General features: G+C 50.1%; 6 protein-coding genes across 6 annotated transcripts; 3 read left to right on the forward strand and 3 right to left on the reverse strand.

The window, feature by feature from the left end:
• Window positions 1-631: 631 nt before the first annotated feature.
• On the forward strand, window positions 632-1,387 carry ATEG_09947 (C2H2-type zinc finger protein; the record flags this gene model as incomplete). Its single annotated transcript, XM_001218568.1, has 1 exon — window positions 632-1,387. One exon carries the CDS (start codon window positions 632-634, stop codon window positions 1,385-1,387), a length of 756 nt encoding a protein of 251 aa, XP_001218569.1.
• A 5,263-nt stretch (window positions 1,388-6,650) lies between these two features.
• Window positions 6,651-7,595, reverse strand: ATEG_09948 (uncharacterized protein; the record flags this gene model as incomplete). Its single annotated transcript, XM_001218569.1, has 1 exon — window positions 6,651-7,595. The coding sequence occupies one exon, from the start codon at window positions 7,593-7,595 to the stop codon at window positions 6,651-6,653; it is 945 nt and encodes a 314-aa protein (XP_001218570.1).
• A 1,553-nt stretch (window positions 7,596-9,148) lies between these two features.
• On the forward strand, window positions 9,149-9,646 carry ATEG_09949 (uncharacterized protein; the record flags this gene model as incomplete). Its single annotated transcript, XM_001218570.1, has 1 exon — window positions 9,149-9,646. The coding sequence occupies one exon, from the start codon at window positions 9,149-9,151 to the stop codon at window positions 9,644-9,646; it is 498 nt and encodes a 165-aa protein (XP_001218571.1).
• A 2,613-nt stretch (window positions 9,647-12,259) lies between these two features.
• Window positions 12,260-14,420, forward strand: ATEG_09950 (uncharacterized protein; the record flags this gene model as incomplete). The annotated part of the gene is made up of 6 exons (XM_001218571.1): window positions 12,260-12,510; window positions 12,563-12,825; window positions 12,881-13,021; window positions 13,075-13,303; window positions 13,763-13,806; window positions 14,002-14,420. The coding sequence occupies 6 exons, from the start codon at window positions 12,260-12,262 to the stop codon at window positions 14,418-14,420; spliced, it is 1,347 nt and encodes a 448-aa protein (XP_001218572.1).
• A 2,069-nt stretch (window positions 14,421-16,489) lies between these two features.
• Window positions 16,490-17,845, reverse strand: ATEG_09951 (uncharacterized protein; the record flags this gene model as incomplete). The annotated part of the gene is made up of 6 exons (XM_001218572.1): window positions 16,490-16,513; window positions 16,559-16,740; window positions 16,945-17,061; window positions 17,283-17,285; window positions 17,511-17,631; window positions 17,840-17,845. The coding sequence occupies 6 exons, from the start codon at window positions 17,843-17,845 to the stop codon at window positions 16,490-16,492; spliced, it is 453 nt and encodes a 150-aa protein (XP_001218573.1).
• Window positions 17,846-21,532: 3,687 nt separating this feature from the next.
• Window positions 21,533-22,177, reverse strand: ATEG_09952 (uncharacterized protein; the record flags this gene model as incomplete). The annotated part of the gene is made up of 1 exon (XM_001218573.1): window positions 21,533-22,177. One exon carries the CDS (start codon window positions 22,175-22,177, stop codon window positions 21,533-21,535), a length of 645 nt encoding a protein of 214 aa, XP_001218574.1.
• Between the last annotated feature and the right edge of the window lie 483 nt (window positions 22,178-22,660).

Consider the following 22,660-nt stretch of genomic DNA (forward strand, 5'->3'; position numbering starts at 1 on the left):
AATTCTCTACTTTACTCATTCCCTTCCTCCTTCTTCTTCCTAGCTCGATACTTCTCTGGAAGACTGCGCTCGGAGCCCTCTCCGGGTGGATTTCATTACTTCCTGCAAGACCACCATCACCCCAATCCTTCGCCGCTAAACTCGTGTGCATTTGCTATCAACACGGATCGGGGCCGTCGAATACAAAGGCGACCCCCTGGCTTGTCCGACAATTGTCTAACCCACCGGCTGGCAACGACGAATCCCGCATTCTCTCCTGATCCAGAGCGTGGGTGCTTGCTCGCCGCGGAAGTCGTTCTGCCCGAACACGACCGCCACGACCAGGTTGACCTGAGTCGCCGGTGGGCCGTTGTGAGATCTTCCCGAGTGCTTTCCAACAAATCGGGTGCGTGATACATGAAGAAGGAGACAAATATATTCGAAGAAAGTGGTAGGTACTTCTGTCTTTTCCCCTTCCTAAGGGTCCCCGGCAGGGCCGGTTTCTCTGTAGGAGATAATTTCTGGTACTGGCATGGATCTCCGGCGTTATAGATCGGACGAAGACGGTCTGGCCATTGTGTGAACCGGCCTATCTATGCGTCTACCTAGGCTAATTCAAAATAGTCCTCCCTTCTCGAGGGCCACAGAGGGAATGGCTAGCTACAAGGCGAGCTTTGTCTCTATCCTGAACAATGATGATAATCCAGCATTTACCGTTCGATCATCTCATAGATCTGCTCGACGCCATTCTCCGTCATCATACCCCTACCCATCAATATATTACGAGTCCTTAACCCCCGAGACTCGCTATGGGCGGACCTACGGGTCCCTGGTAGTATCGCCCATGGTTCCTAGGCCGGCATTTGATCCTGTCTCGGAGTCCAAGCAGCCAGCCTCCCCGGGGTCTTCCGATTGCTCTTACGACTATATGAGCAGCACGACCACAAGCTCTGACTACCGACCACGTCAGTCCGACTCCCACACCTATTCTGCGTCGACCGCAGGCTATCCTGGGAACCAGCTGAGCGCCAACTCGGCGACCGAGCCTCCATCCCCGTCCATGTCGATCAGTGGAACCAAGCACAACCTGCTCCCCAAGCCGCGAAAGGACAGACACCCTTGTCCATTCGCTGGCAGTCACGGCTGCTCAGCAACATTTACAACTTCCGGACATGCCGCCCGCCACGGGAAGAAGCATACGGGAGAGAAGAGCGGCCACTGTCCGATTTGCAACAAGACGTTCACGCGTAAGGACAACATGAAGCAACACATCCGGACGCATCGGATGCATCGAACGAACTCGGAGGAAATGCATGATGATGGCCAAGGAGGATGGACGTCTCGTTTCGCGGTCCCTCGTCGGCGTACAAGCACAACCGGTCGCAGTCCCAGTCCTAGGTGGACATAGTGTATATGACCAGATGACTGGACGGAATCCGATGGCTTCCAGCGGCAGCCGTTGTAAGCAACCTTACAGCACGATGACATGATGGCCATAATCGATGAATGCATTGATTAGTATATCGAGCTTCTTCTCCATTCTAGCTCTGTTGGATCATGACTTGACCCGCCAGAGAAACGGTGGCTCAGTACGAGCGTCGGATGTCGCCGTATGAAGAGTGACTACTGTGCGGCGCCTCTCGTGGCTATTCTTTCTCTTGTCTGAGATTGGCGGACACAGTAAGGATAGATGTGTTCTGCCGGAGGATGGACTACACAAACCCGGAAGATCAGTTTGGATAACTTCATATGTGTATCAATTGAGGAGGAGAGGGTGAAAGTATGTGTATTGACTGGTTCTGAATATATTGGGCGTTCTTGTCTGGATTCGGCATGGTTGATCGTTTTCATGCATGTGTTTTGGCCATGGCCCCTCAGCGTTCAGTGTTTTTATTTTGTATTTGGCCGACTAGAGTGTATGGGATTGATGCACACTATTACTATCTAGTGATCCCTTTGGGGATGAGGATGCTGTCTTATGGCACGTTGAGTGATGCCACCCCGCTGTGTTTACTTCAGAATCTCTACCCTATTAGAACCACGCAACGAGCGGACGCTGAGCCATTCGGGGGGATGCTGGTGTGAACGGGGTCAGGAAAGCATGGGGAAACCTGTATACATGGGAAGTATACTCGGGACGAGGGATTTGGCTATGGATATGCTTGCTCCTAATGTGAAAAACAGTCAGGGCAGACTTCCTGCTGCAAGGGAGTTGAAGATGGAAGTACGTCGTAATTTCGTCAGTCCTCCCTTCTCTTCATTTCTGGTCCTTGGAATAAAAAGCACCGCCCAAAAATTGCTCAACACGAACTTGACGTCACGGGAAAGACGATACGTCCGGAATGGACCTCGTACAGCTTATATTGATTTGGCTTGGCCGTACCCGAGCAGCCGGCACGCGGAGGGGCGGGGCCCTAATTTGGGCCTCTGTTCTTTGGGGTCAGGACCGAAGCTTGCGAGCCGATGCGGCGGAGATGGGATAAGCTTAACGGCTTTCCGTATAGAATCTCTCTTATGGTCTTCTTTTGCAGGAACTACGAGCGCGCGCAATTTGTAACGGCAGTGTGAAGGATCTCGGTCCAAAGAGAGAGGAAGTCTCGCATCATACAGGAGCGTGCGGTTCTGGGTCAACAGGATCGCGATACGAGTTCCGTCCCCGATCGAACCTGGCGTGATCGCATTCAGGCGGTTTACCAGTAGACAGACTCGGTCGAGAAAATCGCGTGCCGTTTTGCAACGGTTGCCGGTGGTCGCTCGCAGCTGTGCGAACAGGTCACAGTAGGTAGCCACTTCCCTCTGTTGGTATCGTTCTTCGAGATCGTTCAAGATTTCTCGAGACGTCCCAATGCCGGCCACCTGTTCACTGACTGTATCCGAGGGATACTTAAGGATAGTATGGTAGGCTTCGGCCTCCCGTCAACACCAATGTTGGGGCCAATCATAGGCTTTCCCCTCGAATTCCAGCCGCATCTGCACCACGGCCTGACGCGCCGCTTCCCCGCGAATCTCAGGTTCAGGTTACGTGAGCATTCACCGTCCCAGCCGCCCCTGAGGCAGCTATGCGGCAGGTGGCTTGACTAAACTGGCCCTCTCAGGCGTATGTACATCGCTTCTGTCTTGCTTATTTGTGTTTCCTTCTACGATTGAGGACTCAAAGCTCCGCTAGCGTTCTATGTTGACGCTCCTGAATTGCCCAAGGAGCTCGGTCGCCAGCATGAATGTGGCGGCTCGTGCCGCCCGTTTCCCATCCGTGAGGATGGGTTTCAGATCGCACGACCAGTATCATCTGGGTCGGGCGGAGGTCCGGGATCGCACGCTGTATCCCGTCCGTCGTAAACGTCCCATGGATCTGGGGTCGCGCAAAGGCCACCTCTTCGTTGGTCAGACCCCACATTCAGTCAACAGCGTAAGTAAAGTGAATGAGGCATCCTGGAGAATTCGAGCCTCGTCGATCCATAGCTGCGCGCACTCGAGCTGGGGAGGGGATAAGTATGGCAACACCTTTTTAACCTGATCCAGGCTGAGTGGAGGACGTAGGCTTGTAGAAAATTTTCGTGGGGTCTGCGGACACGACTTCATCTTCATATGCAATAGTAAATTGGATGAATATCTGTGTGTAGCAGCACGAGCGAAGGTCACCCAGATCGACTTGCAGGGAGCAATCATATCGGCGGCCGTGATGGCAGACCGACGGATATAAATGTCTAGAGAATGGTCCAAAAGCTCGCTAACGGCGGCTTATGATTGGGAATATTTGATGTGATGGATACAAAGAGACGGGCTTTCCAAAGTCATACTTCCATCACCAAAAGTACAGTCGCTTACTCCATGATCTGTTCTACCTCAACAATCTTGCCCGACGTCTCAGCGCTGGCAAGCGGCCACATCGTTCCCCAGGTGGTCAAAGCTCCTTCCCCGCCATCCCCAGATACCCAGCAATTGACCAGGGCCATGGCAACTCTTGCCAAGTCCGCACGGTCACAGAGGTTAATGGACCGCTTCACTCCTTCGGGTAGGAACCGCATCACGCGAGCGAGATTCGAGGGTATCCGAATGCTAATGGGATATCTTTGTGCCGGAGCCCATACCGGGCCAGGACCGTCTGCCATTGCAGTTGACCGCTCTGCTTGACCATCTAGCTTCTGAATCTGCTGGCGGGCAATAGCCAGCCCTACCCCAGCGGCCCCGGGGGGCGTTACGTGCGGCCCATATCGGGTTCGCGGATTTTCTACGGGGTTAGGGTTTGGGGTCCCCGTAGAGCCCCTTTGGGACTTGCCATCCGGCCCTTTTCGACTTCCCGGCGTCGGAATCGACCCAGACTTCGCTAGCTCGCCGATTGGCGATTGTAGAACCTCCTAGCCCAGTTTAAAGGCAATTGCCCTTCATTTACGCCGATAAGAGCGGTTAAAAATCAATGGATTTACTGCTGGATTTTTTAATAGAGTACGGGTCTGACGCCTTCGCGACCGACTCGATCTATATATATCTCTCCCTCCCGCTCCGTACTACTCTATATCACCGATTACTATAGCCTAACCCAGCTTACCACCCCCTAAAAGGCCGTCTGCGAACCATTACGCCGCTGTGTTCTTCTTTACCTTTCTCTATTGAAAGCTATATGCGATGTGTATCTACTCAAGACTACCCTCTGTAGCTAGATTCTTGTGTTCTTTCCTCTCATAGCGGACGAGCTGTTCGAACGTGTCCCGCGACTACAGGTAATAATCTACCGCTAGTGTCGATATGGGGTCTGGCCGGCTGAGGCGGAGCGACATCTTAAGCGACAGCATTAGCTCGATTATCAGACCGTACAGCCGATACTCCAGACGATTCTCCAGTAGACAGACGTTGCGCCTAACAGTCAGGCCGTCTAAATCCCCTCTTGCCTTGACGAGCCGCTACCAATCATCCCCTGTTTCTCGTAGGGGATTCTCTGTCGCCGTAATCCGACGACGTGCCAGTATCTCGTCGCGAACATGCGGTCGATGCGGAAGCACTACCAACGCGTCTATTAGTGGTCCTAGTACCCCGAGCAGGGCCGCGGCCCGCAGTCCCAGCGAGCGCAGCGCGAGGCCGAGCTGCAGCGGTTATACGAGGCCGTGTCGTACTAGTAGCTGTTTCCCTCGCGCGCGGGCTCGCACTATATCCACATCCGGTTCCCGCACGGCCGGGCGCCGCCACCGCCCCGGCCCAGCCAGGCCTAGCAAGCAGTAGATGCGGTGGTACAGGCGTAGGAGCAGGCGGAGACCGCCTGTTAACAGGCCCCCGTCGAACCTACGCAGCTCCACGACGCGAATCCGTAGCTGCGCATAACGCGGTGGACCGAGTATCTGCAGGAAATCTCGCCGGCCGACTTGCTGCGCAGCGTCGAGTCGCCCGACCCCAACACAGCCGACCCCGTGGAGCAGGGGGTGCTTATCCTATACTACACGGTCGACCAGCTGGCGCGGAAGAAGACCGGACATACGATGAAGATCCTCCAACCTGCATACACTACTCGATCGAATGGAAGGTTACTCTCAACCACAGGACTGTGGCAAAAGACACCGAACAAGTTGTTGTTTTGGCACCTAGACTCTACTGGAGGCTTCTCCTTGAGCCAAAGCTGAAGGAGTTGATCTCCAGGAAATACTCCCACCGTAATGTGGAATCAGATGATACGTCTGTTGTGGTATCTGTGACTCGGCATTCTCAGCGAGACCTTACTCGGCGGTTCGAGAAAACAAATATCCAATGGCCTGCTATAGAAAAGCAGCTTCTTGAGTGGGGTGATCTCCTTGCCGGCAAGAAATTGGGCTCAACATCTCCTTCAACTATATTGAAAACAGCCCAGGTTCCTCAGCGACTCGCCGGATGGCAGATAAACGCGGCTCTACCTCCGCCACCCAACGCATGCCCCAAGAGCGAGAGCAACAGATACAAGAGGAAGAGGAGCGATCCGGACAGCCCTCTGCTTGGAGGATAGTTTATGTCTTAATGCGCTGTCCCGGTTCCTGCGACCTGGGTCCGCACTGTTGGCAGGACCCTTACGGAAAGAAACACTATAAGCTTTACAGAGACGAGCTGGCGAGCCTGGTTCGGTGGAGACTGGTGGAATGTTGCAGTCCCATGATGATGTGCCTGATTGGATCCGTGAACGGATCTATAAAGTGGAGAGACAGCGGCCAGCTGGACAGAAGGGGCATAGCCGCTCGTTGACCGACCCCGCCTTACCCCCCATCAATATCACGAACGTCCTTCCGGGTCAGGTCGCGCAGCCGGCCGTATCGAGCATGTCGTGTCCTGAGAGCCCGCTTGATAAGCAAGTCCCTTCCCCTTGCCTGGCTATCCCTGGCCTTCGTGATGCGGCAGTTCAAGCCTACAGTGCTAGCGACAATCGCAAGTCGGCGATGAATGTGGAAAGCCGAGTTCCGGAAGGCATGTGACGTTGCCATAAATGACGGCTTGGACTTGGAACAGATTCACGAGGATAAGGATCCGGAATATTTTTGAAAGCGAGGAGTGGAATGGGGCATTGTTCGCCGTTTTGTTAAGGATATCAGGCACTGGGCTGAAGACAATCGCTTTCACCTACAGGAGTAGTGAAGGCGGCAAACGGTTGATACTGTAATGATTGCTATCAGTTGTCTATAGTTTACTTTTGATGTCTATGTCTCCTACCACCCATCAAGTTATATCCTGTCAATCGTCAGACCAGCGTGTCGGAAGTGACCTTCCGCATTCTGCGCTTTCGACCCAACGACACTAATGCACCATTCAAGGAAGGCGTCGAATCCTTGGTCTGGGTTCTCTTCGTACTCCTGCCATCTCTTCTTGATGAACTGTTTTAGCTCGGAGAAGAATTCCTCGATGGGGTTTAAGTCTGGCGAATACGGCGGTAAGTATAACAACTTAACACCAGCCTCTGCGCAAATCTGATCGATCCGCTCTGTGCGATGAAATGACGCATTGTCCATAATAATTACAGACTTCAGCTCTGGCCATCTGTTGCAGTGTTGGAGGAGCTGTTGGATAAAATCCTCGAAGATTCGGCCATCCGTCGAACCCTGGAAAACTCGGGATATGACAACTCCGTCCTGAGCGTAAGCAGGCAAGATCTGGTAGCGTTTGTCCCGATGGAACTTGGAGATCTGGACTGGTGTTATGCCCAGAGGAGACCAGCCTGTGCGTCTAAACCCAGTCCGTTTATCGCAACCTGACTCATCCACGTAGACCAACTGGTAAGATTTGTAGGATAATAATTGATAGAGATAGTGGTCCCGTAAGTCCGCATTCCGTTCCTTTGCAATCTGCCGAGCCGTCTTCTTGGACCAACTGATGGAAGCCAGTGCTCTGCTGATGCTCTGTATTGACACGTGTTTTCCGAACTCGTCCCACAAGAACACAGCCATTTCATCTTGATATAGTGTGGGTTTTTCCAACAAATGCTCACAGAGCGCGTCCAACATGGGTGGAGTGATGGTATGGGGGCGCCCAGGGCCATTTCTAGGGGCTCGAACATTCCCAAACACTTGCAGATTAGACTTAATGCGTATAATGGATTGTTTGCTGCAGCCGGCGGCATGAGCCATCTGGGAGGTAGTCAGAGATTTACTCTGGATCATGTGCTGAATCATTTCGAGTTGATGAGACTTTAAATTTGGCGCCATTATACGATAGGACCTGATGGACGTACTGTATGTATAGGAAGTCGTTCAATATGGTTACGTGGCCATCGGAAACCACGAGGTCGGGCTAATAATATTCCCAATGATCACGACGCGCTTGGGAATCACGTGGTGGGACGCTTCGAAGCGCCCTACACCTAAAATAGGCAAGTAAGCTTGCGATCTGGCGCCAGATACAGTGACATGGTTGGGCCATTTGCCGTCACGTTCTAATGCATCCAGTTCAGCTCTATCCCTCTGGTCCACCATCCGCACACTTCAAGTGCTTATCTGCGCAAACAGCACCCTTCATACGTCGACGCAAGCTGCCATGAGGAAGCTCAGACAGGCCCTTGGGGGAAGACGGAGAAATAATCAGGCCTCTCCAAGTAATAGAGTCAGTCCGCCGAAATCATCCCAAGCGTCCACTGAAGACTCTTTGCCACCTACGTTTCCTGACGGCGTCAAAGTTCTGCATGACTGCCCCAACGCTACGGTCGATATTTGTTTTGTTCATGGCTTGACGGGTGACCGGATCACCACTTAGGTTACTCAGGGCCAGGCTGATCCGTGGCCTAAAACCCTTCTTCCGCCTAAGCTTCCCACCGCTCGCATACTCACTTATGGTTATGATGCGTATGTGGTGCGAGGGTCGGTTGCTGGCTCAAATCGCTTAATCGACCATGCCACAAACCTCTTGAACGACTTAACAGACGACCGAGATGTTATTAACGCCTCATCCCGCCCCATAATTTTCGTGGCGCATAGCTTGGGCGGCCTAGTCTGCAAGAAAGCCATCTTGAGCTCACGAAATAACCCCGACTCAAACCTCCGAAGCATATTCGATTGTACCAAAGGCGTCGTTTTCATGGGCACGCCACATAAGGGTTCATGGATGGCGGACTGGGCAAAGATTTCGGCTGATGCTCTTGGACTGGTAAAGTCGAGCAATAAGTCGTTGATCGATATCTTGCGGGCGGAGAACCAGCTGCTCGAAGCTGTTCAAAACGACTTCTTGTCTATGGTCCGAGAACTACGAGAGAACCACCGAAGTCTGGAAGTTATGTGTTTCTATGAAGAACTGCCCCTGCCCGTGGTCGGCAAAGTTGTCTCTAAAGAATCTGCCACATTCGAGGGATATAACTTGATGAGCATTTATGCTGATCATAGTAAAATAGTCAGGTTCCGCTCTGTGGATGATAACGGGTTTAAAAGACTGGTTGCAGTGTTGTCTTGATGGCAATCGAAATCAAGGTATATGGTTCCAGCAGTATTGTTATCTATCGAACAAGGCTTAGCTCCGAAGAATCTTGTATGTGATAAATGAAAATGACCGCCAGTGCCTCAACGACCTATGGGCGTCAGATCCGAAGTATTAGAAGATGCGAATTCAGCAGACTAAAGGCGACCTGATGCGTGATGTATATAGTTGGATTCTCAAGAACCCCGATTTTGAACAATGACGTACGGACCAGCAAAGCCGACTTCTTTGGGTTCGCGGAGATCCTGGCAAAGGCAAGACAATGCTGCTATGTGGCATTATCGACGAACTGGAGGCAACAATTGACAACTCTACGCTCTGGTCTTTTTTCTTCTGTCAAACTAGCGACTCGCGGATTAATAACGCTACCGCCGTCCTTCGCAGTCTTGTCCATCAGTTAGTTGACCAGCAACTGTCCCTCATCTCACATGTACAGGAGTCTTCCGAAGCTGGTCGCCAAAGCCCTTACAGAGGCAACGGTGTGCGAGCGGCAAGGGTTGATGGGGGCACCAGCCAAGAACAAAATGAAAACTCAAGCGCACCATTGGCACGGAATACCCCTGCCAGCGAACAGCAGACCGCTGATGCGTCCATTCCCGGGACCCAACAAAGCACAAACTGGCCCACTACAGAGGAAGGTACCCCGGGAGAAAGGGAGAGAGGAGGCGGCCCTCAAGTCTATTCACCCACTGCTTCGCAGGAGTGGAGCGAGACGGAAGGAACTCCCACGTCCCACTCTACATTCCGACCCATGACATAGGTATCGATCAGGCCTATCGGGCTCCTATTGATACGGAAGCAGAAACTGATGACATGATAGGGGATATAATCCGCATGGACGCTGAACAGAGTGAGATGGGCGACCAAGGGCAGGCCATAGCTGAGCCACGACTATCGACGAGGAACAACCTGGAGAGCGGCGGCTTGAAGATGCTAGCCACGTAGAGAGTGAGAGAGCTGCCGCTCTGGCGCGGCTCCAGGCAGGGCAGAATAGCTCCACCGGGATAGATATTGCGGGGGCATTATCTATCCCCCGGTTCCGGACATGATCCCCGGCCCAACACTCAATTGGATATCACCGGATTACTGGTGCAGAGGCGGGAGGGGCCAGCTCATTCGGATAGCAACACAGCAGTTGATCACAGCAGCCTACAGAAGAGCAGCACCAGACCTCACCAGCTGCCATCCAAGCCTGCAGGCATAGGGAAGAAGCGGAAGAATCCTAAGCCAAATACGCGAGACGCCAACCGGGCTGGTGCCCGGGATGCAGCGATAGCTGACCACCTGGAATGGCATCTGGCAGAAAACGACACAGGAACAAAGTCACTGGAGCCTCTAGCGACGGTGAAGTTGGAAGCAATAGACGGAAGTCTCAGAACCCTCGGTAGCGCGCCGGCAAGTCCGGTTTGATGTCTCTAACGACGAGCGTCCACCAGACGAACGTGAAGGAGCCAGCTCCTCTGGTACCGTCCGTCCTCAGCGAGTCACTCAATACAACTTCAGAAGGCTGGCAATCCGCGCAGGGGTAGAGGCAGAGGCTGGACAGGGGCCAGGCGACGGCCGAGTGAACATCACTTTCTACCTCTACGAGAAAACGAGTAATGGACGACCGTTAATGTGGTCCGCGTCGACCCATCCCACACCTCGGAGCTGGTCAGGACGGTGCGGGAATATAACCGACGCGGTATGATTCTGCAAGATATGAAGATGCGTACAGTCGCCATATCGTCCAGTTTCTCAGCAGCTACAGCTGATGGCTCTAATATCCTCCTGCTAATCCTGCGGAAGACGAAGCGCCAGATGGGAAGGTAGCAGCAGATCAAACCCCCTATTGTGCGTCGGTGATGGCCTCAATACTTGGGGCACGAGAATAGATTCTTGAGATTGATGTGGTATTGAGTCGGTGTCGGTCACGGTACAGCTATCATATAACCAACGTTGTCACAATATGCGAGATATAGCACAGAATAAGTTCCGATTTTGACGCATGTGCCTAGTCGCCTGAGAGCGAGGAGCTGTGAGCTCGGGCCTGGGGGCACGGCGTTAAAACCACATTCACAAGCCTGGTTCTGTCTTGTGACTCTGCTGCCAAGATCCTGTCGCTCACGTGCCCTCTCACCCGTACCATGGCCCTCGGGATTCAGGAGGCCAGGCAGTGTTCTTAAAACAGAAGACAGAGCAGTAGTGCTAGACAGCGGCCAGTGCTATCGAATCCAGGTTCAATGGAGGAGTTCCCTGAGGTTAGAGAAAGGAATGCCACCAGAGATCCACTAGCTTTACTGAAACAGATAGGAAATTATTACAGTATTTCAGCTACTCGACTTTAATTCACTTAAGGCATGCCATCGTGTCTGCTGGAAGTGGTGTCGGGTAGCCACGGAGTTCTTGTTTGTTAGAGTTGTCCGTCACAGAGGAAACCCCAGAGCATTTTAATGCAATTTTTGCCCGAGACGACTTGTCTGTTCATCAAAGTCATATCAATCGGGCGGGCGGACGATGTAGGCCGCGATGTTGGTCCATGACGACATAGTTTCTCCCAGGAGTATTTCCGGCCGAATGCAGAAATTTCGACGAAGGACAAGACCCTATAGCTGTGGATGTCTTTGGTGTCATCTACCGGCATCACCGGGTCTATTCAACTTTCTCAGCGTGGAAGTACAATCGTCTAGTTCGCTACGCTCTATCTCTAGTCCGCTGTTACTGGCACTCGACCCGGCGTCTCGCTTCCATGGAGAAAAGCACAATGTCGTGTGAGACCAAGGATACGGGAATGTCTTACGCCAAGATTGCCGAGGGGCCATGATTCTGAGTTGGTAGGCCAGCCTATAACCAAAGCCAGACAAAGACAGATCTTGACTCATCCAGTGGAGAAAGTATTCTTGGTCACATATTAAATACCATTAGCTGGTGACAGAGCCAATCTCTCTCTTCTCCCTTGACTCATTCTCCCTACCCTTCTTCGAGCACAACATGTCAGCCAGAACGGTGGAGCTAGTCTCACAAGGACAACAAGAGTCGCAGAGCTCAGTCCAAGCATTCGGTCCGAGTGCTGAAGTTGCAATCGCACCAGCAAAGCAAAAATGGAACGATCCCCCCATTAACAGATGGCGCCTTTTAGCTACATTCGTCAGTTTTGCGGTTGTAGGAGCGAGCGATGGTGTTTATGGAGTGAGCCTTTCCTATAAGAACTCCCGCATCAGGGAAAGATAACAGGCTAATCACTTGTTTTGCAGGCACTAGTCCCATATGTATGCAGTGACCGAAGTTCATTCACTTACCGGCGAAATACTGACGCGAGTAGCTTCGCGAAGACTATAAGCTGTCTACCACGGTGGTCTCCTTGATTTTCGTCACCCCGTTTGCTGGATACACGATGGCGACACTCATTGTCAACAAGATTCATATGACATTCGGTCAGCGCGGGATTGCGATTATCGGTCCTCTATGCCACATCATTCCGTTTGTGATTATGGCCCTCCACCCGCCCTGGCCGGCCATGTTGGCTGTCTACGTGCTTGTTGGCTTGGGCAATGGCCTCATCGATGCGGCATGGAATTCCTGGATTGCGGATATGGCCAGTGCGAACACTGTGATGGGGCTCCTTGCCGCATTCTATGGCCTCGGGTATGTTGACTTTTGCACTGGCTGCGCATGGCAATACTGATGATCACTCCAGCGCAACCTTGAGCCCACTGATCGCGACCCAGATGATCAAGTCCGGCCTTCGCTGGAACTTTTTTTATTATACGCTGCTGGGCGGGTCTGTCCTGGAACTATTGGCAGGTTCTACTCTCTTCTGGAAAGAGAATGCAGCCAGCTTCAGAGCCAAAAACCGCAGAAGCCCCGATAGCACTGGTGGAAGCAGAACTACAGAGGCTATGAAGAGCCCCATTACCTGGCTGATAGCCGTCTGGCTGTTTGTGTACATGGGAGTCGAAGGTGCGTTGCTCTGCTTATCCTAGGAGCGAACGGTCATCTGATCGCTGAACCTCAGTGTCGGTGGGTGGCTGGGTCGTCGATTTCATGGTGCAGGTCCGTGATGGAAAGCCATACGAGTCGGGACTGGTTCCAACCGGGTTTTGGGCTGGCGTCACCGTGGGCCGCCTTGTACTCGGTTTTGTGAACGAGTGGTTGGGTACGTTCTGCTCCTATGAAGCCATGATGCTTGAATACTTACCGAGAATGAAGGAGAGCGGATTGCGGTCAGCATTTATCTGACTATTTCAATTGCGCTGGAGCTGGTATTTTGGCTGGTACCAAAGTTCGTCGTGTCTGCAGTGGCTGTCTCGCTGCTCGGCTTCTTTACCGGCCCCCTCTTCCCCGCGGTGATTGTCGTGGCGGCAAAGCTGCTCCCGAAGCATCTCCATACCCCAGGCATTGGGCTTGCGTCTGCGTTGGCTGGCGGGGGTGCAGCAATGTAAGTTCACTTCCTTCCTCCACGGTGCTCTCGCTTGCTGCTCGGAGTCTGGCTAATATTTTGCCTTGACGTAGACTGCCGTTTGTCGCTGGTGCTATATCTGGGGCGCGTGGTGTACAAAGCCTGCAGCCTTTCATTCTCGCCTTGCTGATCGCATTAATTCTCATCTGGATGTCGCTTCCCCGGAACAAACATCATGCTCACGCTGTTTGACGCAGTAGTGTAACTGCGTGGCAAGGATATGTGGAGAACTGCAGGTGGACTGAAGACCTCGAATCATACCCACAGGAGAAGCAATTAGAACCTGGAGAAAGGGATATTGCTTTTGTTACCCAAAGGTGAAGTCAGACAGGGTGTTCCGGTCGTAACGAATCTTCGCCAGATACTGTCAGCCTTGCCTAGTGAAGAATGTCTGTCATTGGATTGGAAGTTTTGATATATTTTGGATACCATGTACAGAGAGAGTGCGTTGTACAAAATATGGAGGAGAATACCTACCTTGGGTATGGATTACGCTGTCATTGAGATTGGCGCGCCGACCTCACTTTGGTCGTAGTACAGCCCAATCATTACTTGCTTCGCCTACTGGGGTGGGAGGCTGGGCAACCCCGGCGCTTAACTCCCCTCCCCAGATACTATAACATGACTTCGGCAGACCACTGTGGCACAACAATTATGGATATTAAAAAGGCTGACAGTAATGCCCGGAGTGGGCGTATCGATCGATAAAACCACTCCTTTGCCACTACACTTTCAAAGAGAATATCCATCTAGCCTTCCCTCTCGTCGACACATCACCATACGTCCCAAATCCCGCAGCGACTTTACAGTCGCGATCATCTGCGCCCTTCCGATTGAAGCCGAAGCTATTGAGGAGCTCTTCCACAAAACATATGACACCCTGAGCCAATTCTACGGCAAACAACAAGGCGACGACAACACCTACACCACGGGCGGCCGCATAGGAAAACACCACATCGTGCTGTGCTACATGCCAGGGATGGGCAACCGCAACGCCGCCAGCATCGTCTCCAGCCTAAAAATAAGCTGCACGCGCATCGAAGTCGCGCTAGCCGTGGGAATCTGCGGCGGCGTGCCCTTCCGGCGAAACAACTAACCGATCTTTCTTAGCGACGTGATCGTCAGCGACGTGATCGTCAGCGACGTGATCGTCAGCGACGCGGTCATTGAATACGACTTTGGCCGGCAGCATCCTAGCGGCTTACAGCGGAAGAACAGGGTAAAGAAAACACTAGGTCAGCCGAACCGGGAGATTCGCTCGATCCTAGTTGGGCTGCGGAGGAAGCGGACAAGAGGTAAGTTCCGGGATTGTATTGTGGGCTATTTTCGGAGTCTCCAACAGCGCGATAAGAAGTGGTTGTATCCTAGGAAGGCGCTAGATGTTCTCTGTGCGCCGTCCTATCGGCACAAACATCATGGGCCGGGTGGGCGGAGAGCGTATTCGTGCATAAGGAAGAACTCGGCGGATTCCGTATGTACGGAGGCGCTTGAGACGGATTGCGCTGGCCTTGGGTGTGCGGGGTCCAGCGTCAGCCACGACCGTCCTGATAGAGAGGATACATGGCCTTCGGTGCATGTTGGCACGATTGCGTCCGCGGACATAGTGATGAGGTCCGGGGAGCATCGTGTTTTATAATATTTAGCATATTTGTATACATATTAAGATATAAATATAATTGATATTTATTACTTATATAATATTAAGCTTAAATATTAATCAAGTCTATTTCATCATTATTACATTGTAATAATAATGATTATACAATATTATTTGAAGCTAACAAAGATGTTGGGCATTAAAAAAAGGATTATTGTTAGCAATACTCACCTTTTAGTTGTTGAACGTCCTTATTTGATCATATAATTAAATTCTATGATTAAGCAATATAATACTATTGCTTATTGCTAAAATAAGTATCGCTTCAAATACACTTAGATTATATTATCTTTAAAATTTACCCAATATATTACCAATATTCTTAAATATTGGAGGACTTACAGTTCTAAATCCCTAGCGTAACTTTTTCTATAATCCAAGACCTTTCTGTTACGGCACCCTTGTCAATCGACTAGTGAAGGGCGGCCACGCCGGGCAGAACCGCTGGGAAACGACAACCAACCGAACCCCGCAACAAAGAGACGCCTGCGACTTGCCCGTCGCTCAGCCCGCGGCTCAGTGATCATAGCTTGCGCGCTAAACCAGATCAGGAAAGGCCACGAGGAAATCAAGTACATATGTGATAGGAGTGATAGACCTTCTCTTCAGGGTTCACCACGACATTGTGCAGGTTGAGATTCCGGCAGAGATTTCAGCCATCCCCTATATGCTGCATCCTCAAAAGGGCATAAGACTATTGTTCAAATACTTCTAGAGCAAGGTGCGAATGTCAACGCTAAAGGCAGCCTGTGCAGAAGGACATAGCAAGGTCGTGCCGTTTTACTTGCTAGTGATCCTATATCTACAGATAAAGGCGGTTGAGCTCTACTTGGCAAATCCTTCGTCTCTTCCGCAGTGAGCTATTTAACACTGTATTTGATACCTTCTAGCCCCGTCGCGTATTCTATCATACGTTTTATCGGGCCAGCGATATAACATGCCGAGCTCCCGCCAGGCGATACTGTTATGCAACACAGTGCCCTACGACAGCTCTTACTTGCTAATTATCTTGCTGTCTGGATCCTGCCCTTCGACTATAGACGATAATCCTGGATCTGTTGTGCTGCCTTCGCATGCTACGCCACAAAGAATGCTTGCATGGCTTGGGTTCCGAGATCGTGGCTCTTCGTATAGCTTATAAGTCGTCTAGGAGTATAGCTGAATGCTTCTTTCACACAAAAGCTGCCCTAAATCAAATCGCGTCAAGCCAGATTTGGTTATCTCTAAGATAGGAATAGTGAGGATAGTGCTTTTATTTAGAGGCGGGTATATTGTTTTTCGTTATCTAGCAAGGAGCATAGATAGACTTTCCTTAATAGAAATCTCAAGTGTCTGTTTAAGAGTTCCTCTAATTCTTTCACCTAAGGTAAGGACGGCAGTCGCCAACCAGGGTACAATCTCCTATGGCATCTCGGCGTATGCATTTGCTTGTACAGGCAAATAAAGGCGCTGCATAAAAAGCAGGCGTCTTTGCTTGAGCAGGCGACACGGGGAGACAATATCGGCCTTTATATTTCGCAATAGATAACTAGCTAAACATCCGTATAGAACTTAGCTTCTTATAATATCCTGTATACCTTTCCTAAGAACAGGGATGCAGATTGCGCCTCAGTATAGCCTAGAAAATAGTAGACCCGGTCCAATTTCTTCCGGTTAGAATATTGATAATCAACTCGGGCAACGGAAGATCCTATATCAGGAGCGTATGTGCCGTTTGATAGGATACAAAAGGCGTCCTTAGAAAGTTTGACAGGAATTACTTTCATATATCGAGCTACGCGAAACCTCTTTACTATCTATTAAAGTATTCTAGAAGCCTCGGCGTACCGGGAGACTTTTAATAGCGTTCAGGAAGCTTTTTTTTTTTTTGCCTTATTCTGTAGTTTAAGTACCGGGATCTCGTTAAGCAGGTTACTGAGCTAGTTCACTTGGTATAATTAGTTTATGCCCCTAACTAAATCACCTAGACGCGCGACAGTCTGATAACCCTGCCACAAATCTATTAGACTCGTAAGCTCTCTGGCTTTATCTCTAAACAGTAGCGTAGTAGCTTGAAGAAATTCACTCGCGCCTGGTTTCCCTGCGACTTATTTAGCACACTTTATCACGTTACGCAAGATCTCCTTCATTAATTTCTTCGATTTCTTAGTCTACTATCTACTCGCACTTAGATCTAGCCTATAGAGAATGCGCAACAAACACATATCAACTATATTCGCGAACAAGGCTTCCTTAACAACTAACAGATCTTCTAATTTGTTATCAGCCTTGCACAATAGCAATAAGAACCGCGCCACTTACCTTCTAATACAGTTCGCAATATAGCACACATTATATTAAATCTCTCCTCTAACCTATAAAGGATAGAATCCCCGTCACACCATTTAGCTTTGTTTATCGCGATAAGTACATTCAACCTGTCGGTGTCCTGTTCGACGCAGACGGCCGGGATATGGTTAGGATCCTCCTCCATAAGCTCCGCTCTTTATCGACTGACACTTCGTAATTCCTTGCTGAATCAAAGTTTACTGGAGTATTTGATGACGGCGCTGTAGGGAGCACTTGGAGGGAGCTTGTACTGGAAGCCGAATGAAGAAGGGATAGCAGAGCGACGTTTTCCGCAGAGGAAATAGCTGGGATAACTGGGAGACTCCCCATCGAGATTATAAGCTGTTAAATATAATACTGAAGTAACATTAAATTATAAAGGTCTACGGGGTACATAGATTTATCCCTCTATGGTTCCCACTGACGAAAGTTAGCCTAGCACGAATCGAGCACGAACAGACAACTTAAACCCTGCCCCGCCATCCTTAGCTAAGATCATGACCATATCTCGCAACGTCATTAGTACTTACAAGCATCTGGTGTAGGCAGGAGGTTACATTTAGACCAGAGTCTGGCTAACGTAAGGCTTGGGCCTGCTTAGGCCCATATCCGCTTGTCCCTCTTGACATATAGCCCTATTGGGTCGTCTCTAGGATGACAGACTTAACAATCCGCGGGTGATCTAGCAATTTAGATATATCTCCTTATGCTGCACTATTTCCTTCGAAAAGAATAATCCATAAGTAGAAGAGAGATTGGCTGCGGGCTCTCGTCACATGTATCTCATTTAGTACAGCACCCCCAGGTAAGCACGACGTCTGATTGGTATAGTTTCACATGTGCGATGTGACAGCTGTGCATGAAGACTTCCAAAGAGGAGGGGTAGAAAAAGCTGTCGCTACGGTGCCTAACGAGAGCATAAGGCTGGACTCTGTACTTTCTTGTCTCGGTGACGACGAGAAGAGGCCTAGTGAAAGCTATAAGCAGTGGCTGATGAGGGCAACCTTACTGAACCACATCGATGAGCACATCGTACCAAGCAGCTGGAAAGGCCACATGCCCCCACCCGCGCTGTCAAGGTGAAGAGTATGACGATATAACGGGCCTGCGACGCCACTTCTTTGATGTACATTCTCTCTCGGAAACTCTTTCCAACTGCGTCTCCAGAAAACGACGATGGGAATTTGCCGGTGACGAAGAAGATGCTTTCTTATGTATCTCTTGTTGACTACAGGCTTTTTCGAAGCATTTATTGGTGCCTTTGAGTTCTTCTCTCAACTTGCCTAAAGACTTTTGCTAGCGAATCTCATATATCAATGAGCCATTGGCTTCACTTACTACATACATCCACCACCAAGCGCTCTCGAGCAACATGGTCAAGGGATATATACCCCAGTAGTTTCTTCGTATATGATGCTGCCGCCAATGCCGTATATCCTTGCAACTGCTTGTTCTTGTGTGGATCAGCGTGGTCGCAGATCCCTCGAATGACAAGATAAGGGAAGTCTATCATTAATCCAAAAGCCTTCATTTCAAGACATAGCGCATCAGTTTCGTGTCTTAGCTTCTCCCGAGTCCATCCATGTTTGATGACCACATCCCCAGACGCAATTAACCCGGTAGTGTAAATATGAGTTGCTGCTGTCGCGTTCAGTCCTTGTCTCTTGCCATTCCGCTGGACACCTGTTACAACTGGCTTCTGGCTTCAGCCATTGGCGGTTCGAATCTCGAGTTAAATAGTCGATCTTGCTCTGTCCAAGCGAAATAGGATCATTCATTCAGAGAAGCGGATCTCATCCTGAAAGCTAGTATTTTGGGAAACTGTGAATAATTCCTCGCAGCATAATCGCGCAAGGGATCTCTGAAACTTTCATCAAAGTTCACCTCTTCTAGTGCGTCAACGACCAATCCTGCACGGAAAAAAGGTGCCAAGAGCTCGTGCAATGGGCGGTGGAAGCAGAACTAGTTTACAGTTCACGTAAATGAATGATCTCTTACTGAAGATAACGAATGCAATTTCCATACTGGTGATTCAGATCCCAGATCCCCAGAGAAGAGCAATTGTCTTGCCGGTGGAACTTTCAGATAGCGCCTCAGAATGAGGGACTGATCTATATGACGCTTCCCAGTCACGGCATCTTCACGAACTACTATTTGGCGATCCGCGCCGGAAGTGAAGAAGAGCGGATGAAGAAGGGTGGCAACGAAGCTAATAATAGAGAATTAAGCCATGTGTGAGATCATATCAGTATGTTATGAGACAACACTTACCAGCCACCTGACCGTAAAAGTTGTTTTATTGATAGTGCTAGAGGCTCGAGATCGTGAATATCCATTAAGCCCATGTTTATTGTTACTATGTCGAACCCATCCACCTGTTTTGCAAATAAGACCAAGACGCGCAAATGGGGTGGACTCTCAAATAGTTAGGCATGGACTGACTTTTTGACAAGTACTCGAAATGAATTGTTCCCAAGAAGATTTATCTGTCACATCCAAAACATGAAATAAGACTCTGTCCTCAGGCAATCGTCCTTGTCGGCACCAAGTACGGGTTCGGGCACGTGCTCGTTCTATCATAGCCCTTGAGCCGTCAGTTGCAACCACCAAGGCGCCTTCATGGGCCAGCCACCGAGCAACGAGACCGTTGCCAGTTGCTAGGTCCAAGGCGCGGTTCCCTGACTCCGGAGAAATCAGCCTTTTTAGCACCGGTAGTTCAAGCGCAGAGAAATAGTCGTTTCCATTGTCACCAATCTGTTCATCCCAAGAGGCAGCGTGATTCTCCCAGGGTAATATTGAAGGATTGTCTGAGAAATGAGTTTCCATATTTGTCCATTAGAATGCAACACAGGCGGTGAAGTCTTGGAGGGAGAGAGCTGGACAGATGCAAGGTGTAGTGATAGTAATGGACACAGCTGCGTGAAGCGAGGCATTTAGGAAACCTGCTTTGTTGGCGACTTCGATGAATTTCTATGCAGTTCTATGTAATACTCGCGGTATTAGAACAATGAGTCATGTCTTACTTCCAACCAATACTAGCGAGTGAGTCAACACACTTGACTCGCCGCCCGCCAATTTCTGCCTAGGAGCTAAATGCTAGAGCCCTTGTTAACTGTATGAAAAGTTTGCTTTGGCACAATTGGTTTTTAACCCCATATTTGCGTGATGTCATGCATCCATCGCTGGCTGTTAAGGTGACAAGTTTTCGATTTTTTTTTATTTCCTCGTAAGCGACGAGCCCCCGGGCCTTTTACTTGACTACGTTTCCCTTATAACTGGATGAATACCAAAACACCGATAACTCCGATGAATTTTAGATATGCAAACGTGACTCTCAGACCTCAATCATGAAATGCAATGTGGCCATGCTATGCCATATTTACCAGAAGCCAGATTGCCACATGAATAGAGATGAAGCAGGCTCCAAAATGGTCTGTAAGCACCCCTGGAAGCAGAGACCCAAATGCGGATGCCTCAACCATTCTCCTAATCCACTCTATTCGGACTTCTCCATCTCTAACACTTAGCCAATCCCTAATCTGATCTGTTTTCAGACTTTGTTTTGCAAGTGTTCCTACTGTCCATGCATACAGTAGTCGATTCCTGCCCTCTAATCTGTTCCACAGCTGTGAATACTGTAGTGTATTTCTCCCCTGCAGATGGTTCCTCTACCCGGTTAGTCCCTACCTTGTAGTGAGTTCCTAATCTGGAGTCCGTCTTTACTCAGACTTGAGAGATCGAGTTTGTCTCTTCCCTGTGGCGGATCTTCACTCTAGTAGTTGTCTACTCCACAGTCTCTTCCTGCTCTGTAGTGCAGTCGGTTCCTATTGGACCCTCTCGCCCGATATTGGCCAAGCAGGTGACTGCCCTACCGAGCATACCAACCTGATCTGTTATCGATTTACTTACTTAAGCACCGTCTCTTAACGTAATCAACCATCGAGCCGGCACTACCACCGAACCGGCAGGTTTCCAGGGCATTCAATATCTTCGAGGTAATTCAACCACCAACGCCATTAAAATTGACTAACTAAATATATGAAATAATAGCTATTTACTAGGGCAATTTCGAATTGTATGTCTAACTGTCCCACAGCCACTACAGCGTTGCGGAGCTCGTCGACGAGGCGCTGGAGTAGATTCCGAAGGCTGCTCATTAAGCTGCGTGTCAAGCTGCCGAACGCGATTTTCACCTTCCTGTACATTAAGAAGGCGGTCTTTTCCTATTTCAGCACGCTTTCTTGCCTTTTTTTTTGACGTTGTCGTCCATTTTCAGCGCGTATAGCCCTAATTTCTTGCTCTAAAAGCAGCTGGGTTTGCATTGCCATTTGCGCCGCTTTCTCAAGATGTTGAATATGAGCAATAGGACTGCTAGAAAGCTGCCGCTTTCTATTAAGGCTATTCTGCAGGCTTCGAACCTTTCGATCTAGCTGGCGAGTATTCTGCGGAGTCTGAAAAACAGAGGAATTTGAGCTTTTAGCTAGTGATGGTGCAGGTGTAGGCGTACGAAGTCGAAAGGTAAGCTTTAAAAGAACATGCTCTGGATTAAGCGGCTTAAGCCCTGCTCCTCTAAAGCCGCTGCAGATATTGGCCGAAGTAAAGACTTGCTTGTGGGCATCCGGATATAGCGATAGGAAGTCTTCTTTATCAATAGAGTTGTTGCCAGCAGCCATACGGTCTTCAAGGAGCTTTCCGTACGCCTTTTTAAGCGGACTAGAGACGCCCACATCAAGCGGTTGAAGAAGATGCGAAGCATGGGCAGGCATGCAGAGACATATTATTGCATTCTGCTTGCAGAAGTCATCGAATTCAGCAGTCAAATGGCTGCTATGGCCGTCAAGAATAAGCAAGCGCTTTGCACCAGTCATATAGCGCTTAGAAAGCGGTTCAAAGACATTTTTCAGCCAGAGAAGGCCTATTTCATCAGTCGTCCAGCCATTCTGACTAGTAGAAATCCACCAGTCGCGAGGCAGCTTAGGTTCTTAGAACCAGGCAGCCTGTTGGATGCTTGCTTTCAATATAATGCCTGGCGGTAGATGTACGCCTTTTGACCCGATTGTCTCGATGGCTGTAACCCATTCACGGTTGCCCTGGATGACTCTGCGTGGCCGCTCGCTTCGATCAACTGCAGTAATTACTTTTGAACTAGAGCAGACCCCTATTGCAAAGCCAGTCTCGTCGAAGTTCCAGATATCGTCTTCGTGTATGCCGTGTTCTACCCCAGCAGCCCCCCGGGGCGGTTGGTCGGGTGCGTTTCGGGTTGGGCGGCTTGGTAGGGGGCTAGGGTTTGGGGTCCCGAGAAGGGTGCGTTTTTTCGGGTCCGAGTGTGGTGCATATCGGCTGTCCGGGCC

The sequence above is a fragment of the Aspergillus terreus genome, genomic scaffold (assembly GCF_000149615.1).
Source record: "Aspergillus terreus NIH2624 scaffold_15 genomic scaffold, whole genome shotgun sequence".
Lineage (NCBI taxonomy): Eukaryota > Fungi > Ascomycota > Eurotiomycetes > Eurotiales > Aspergillaceae > Aspergillus > Aspergillus terreus.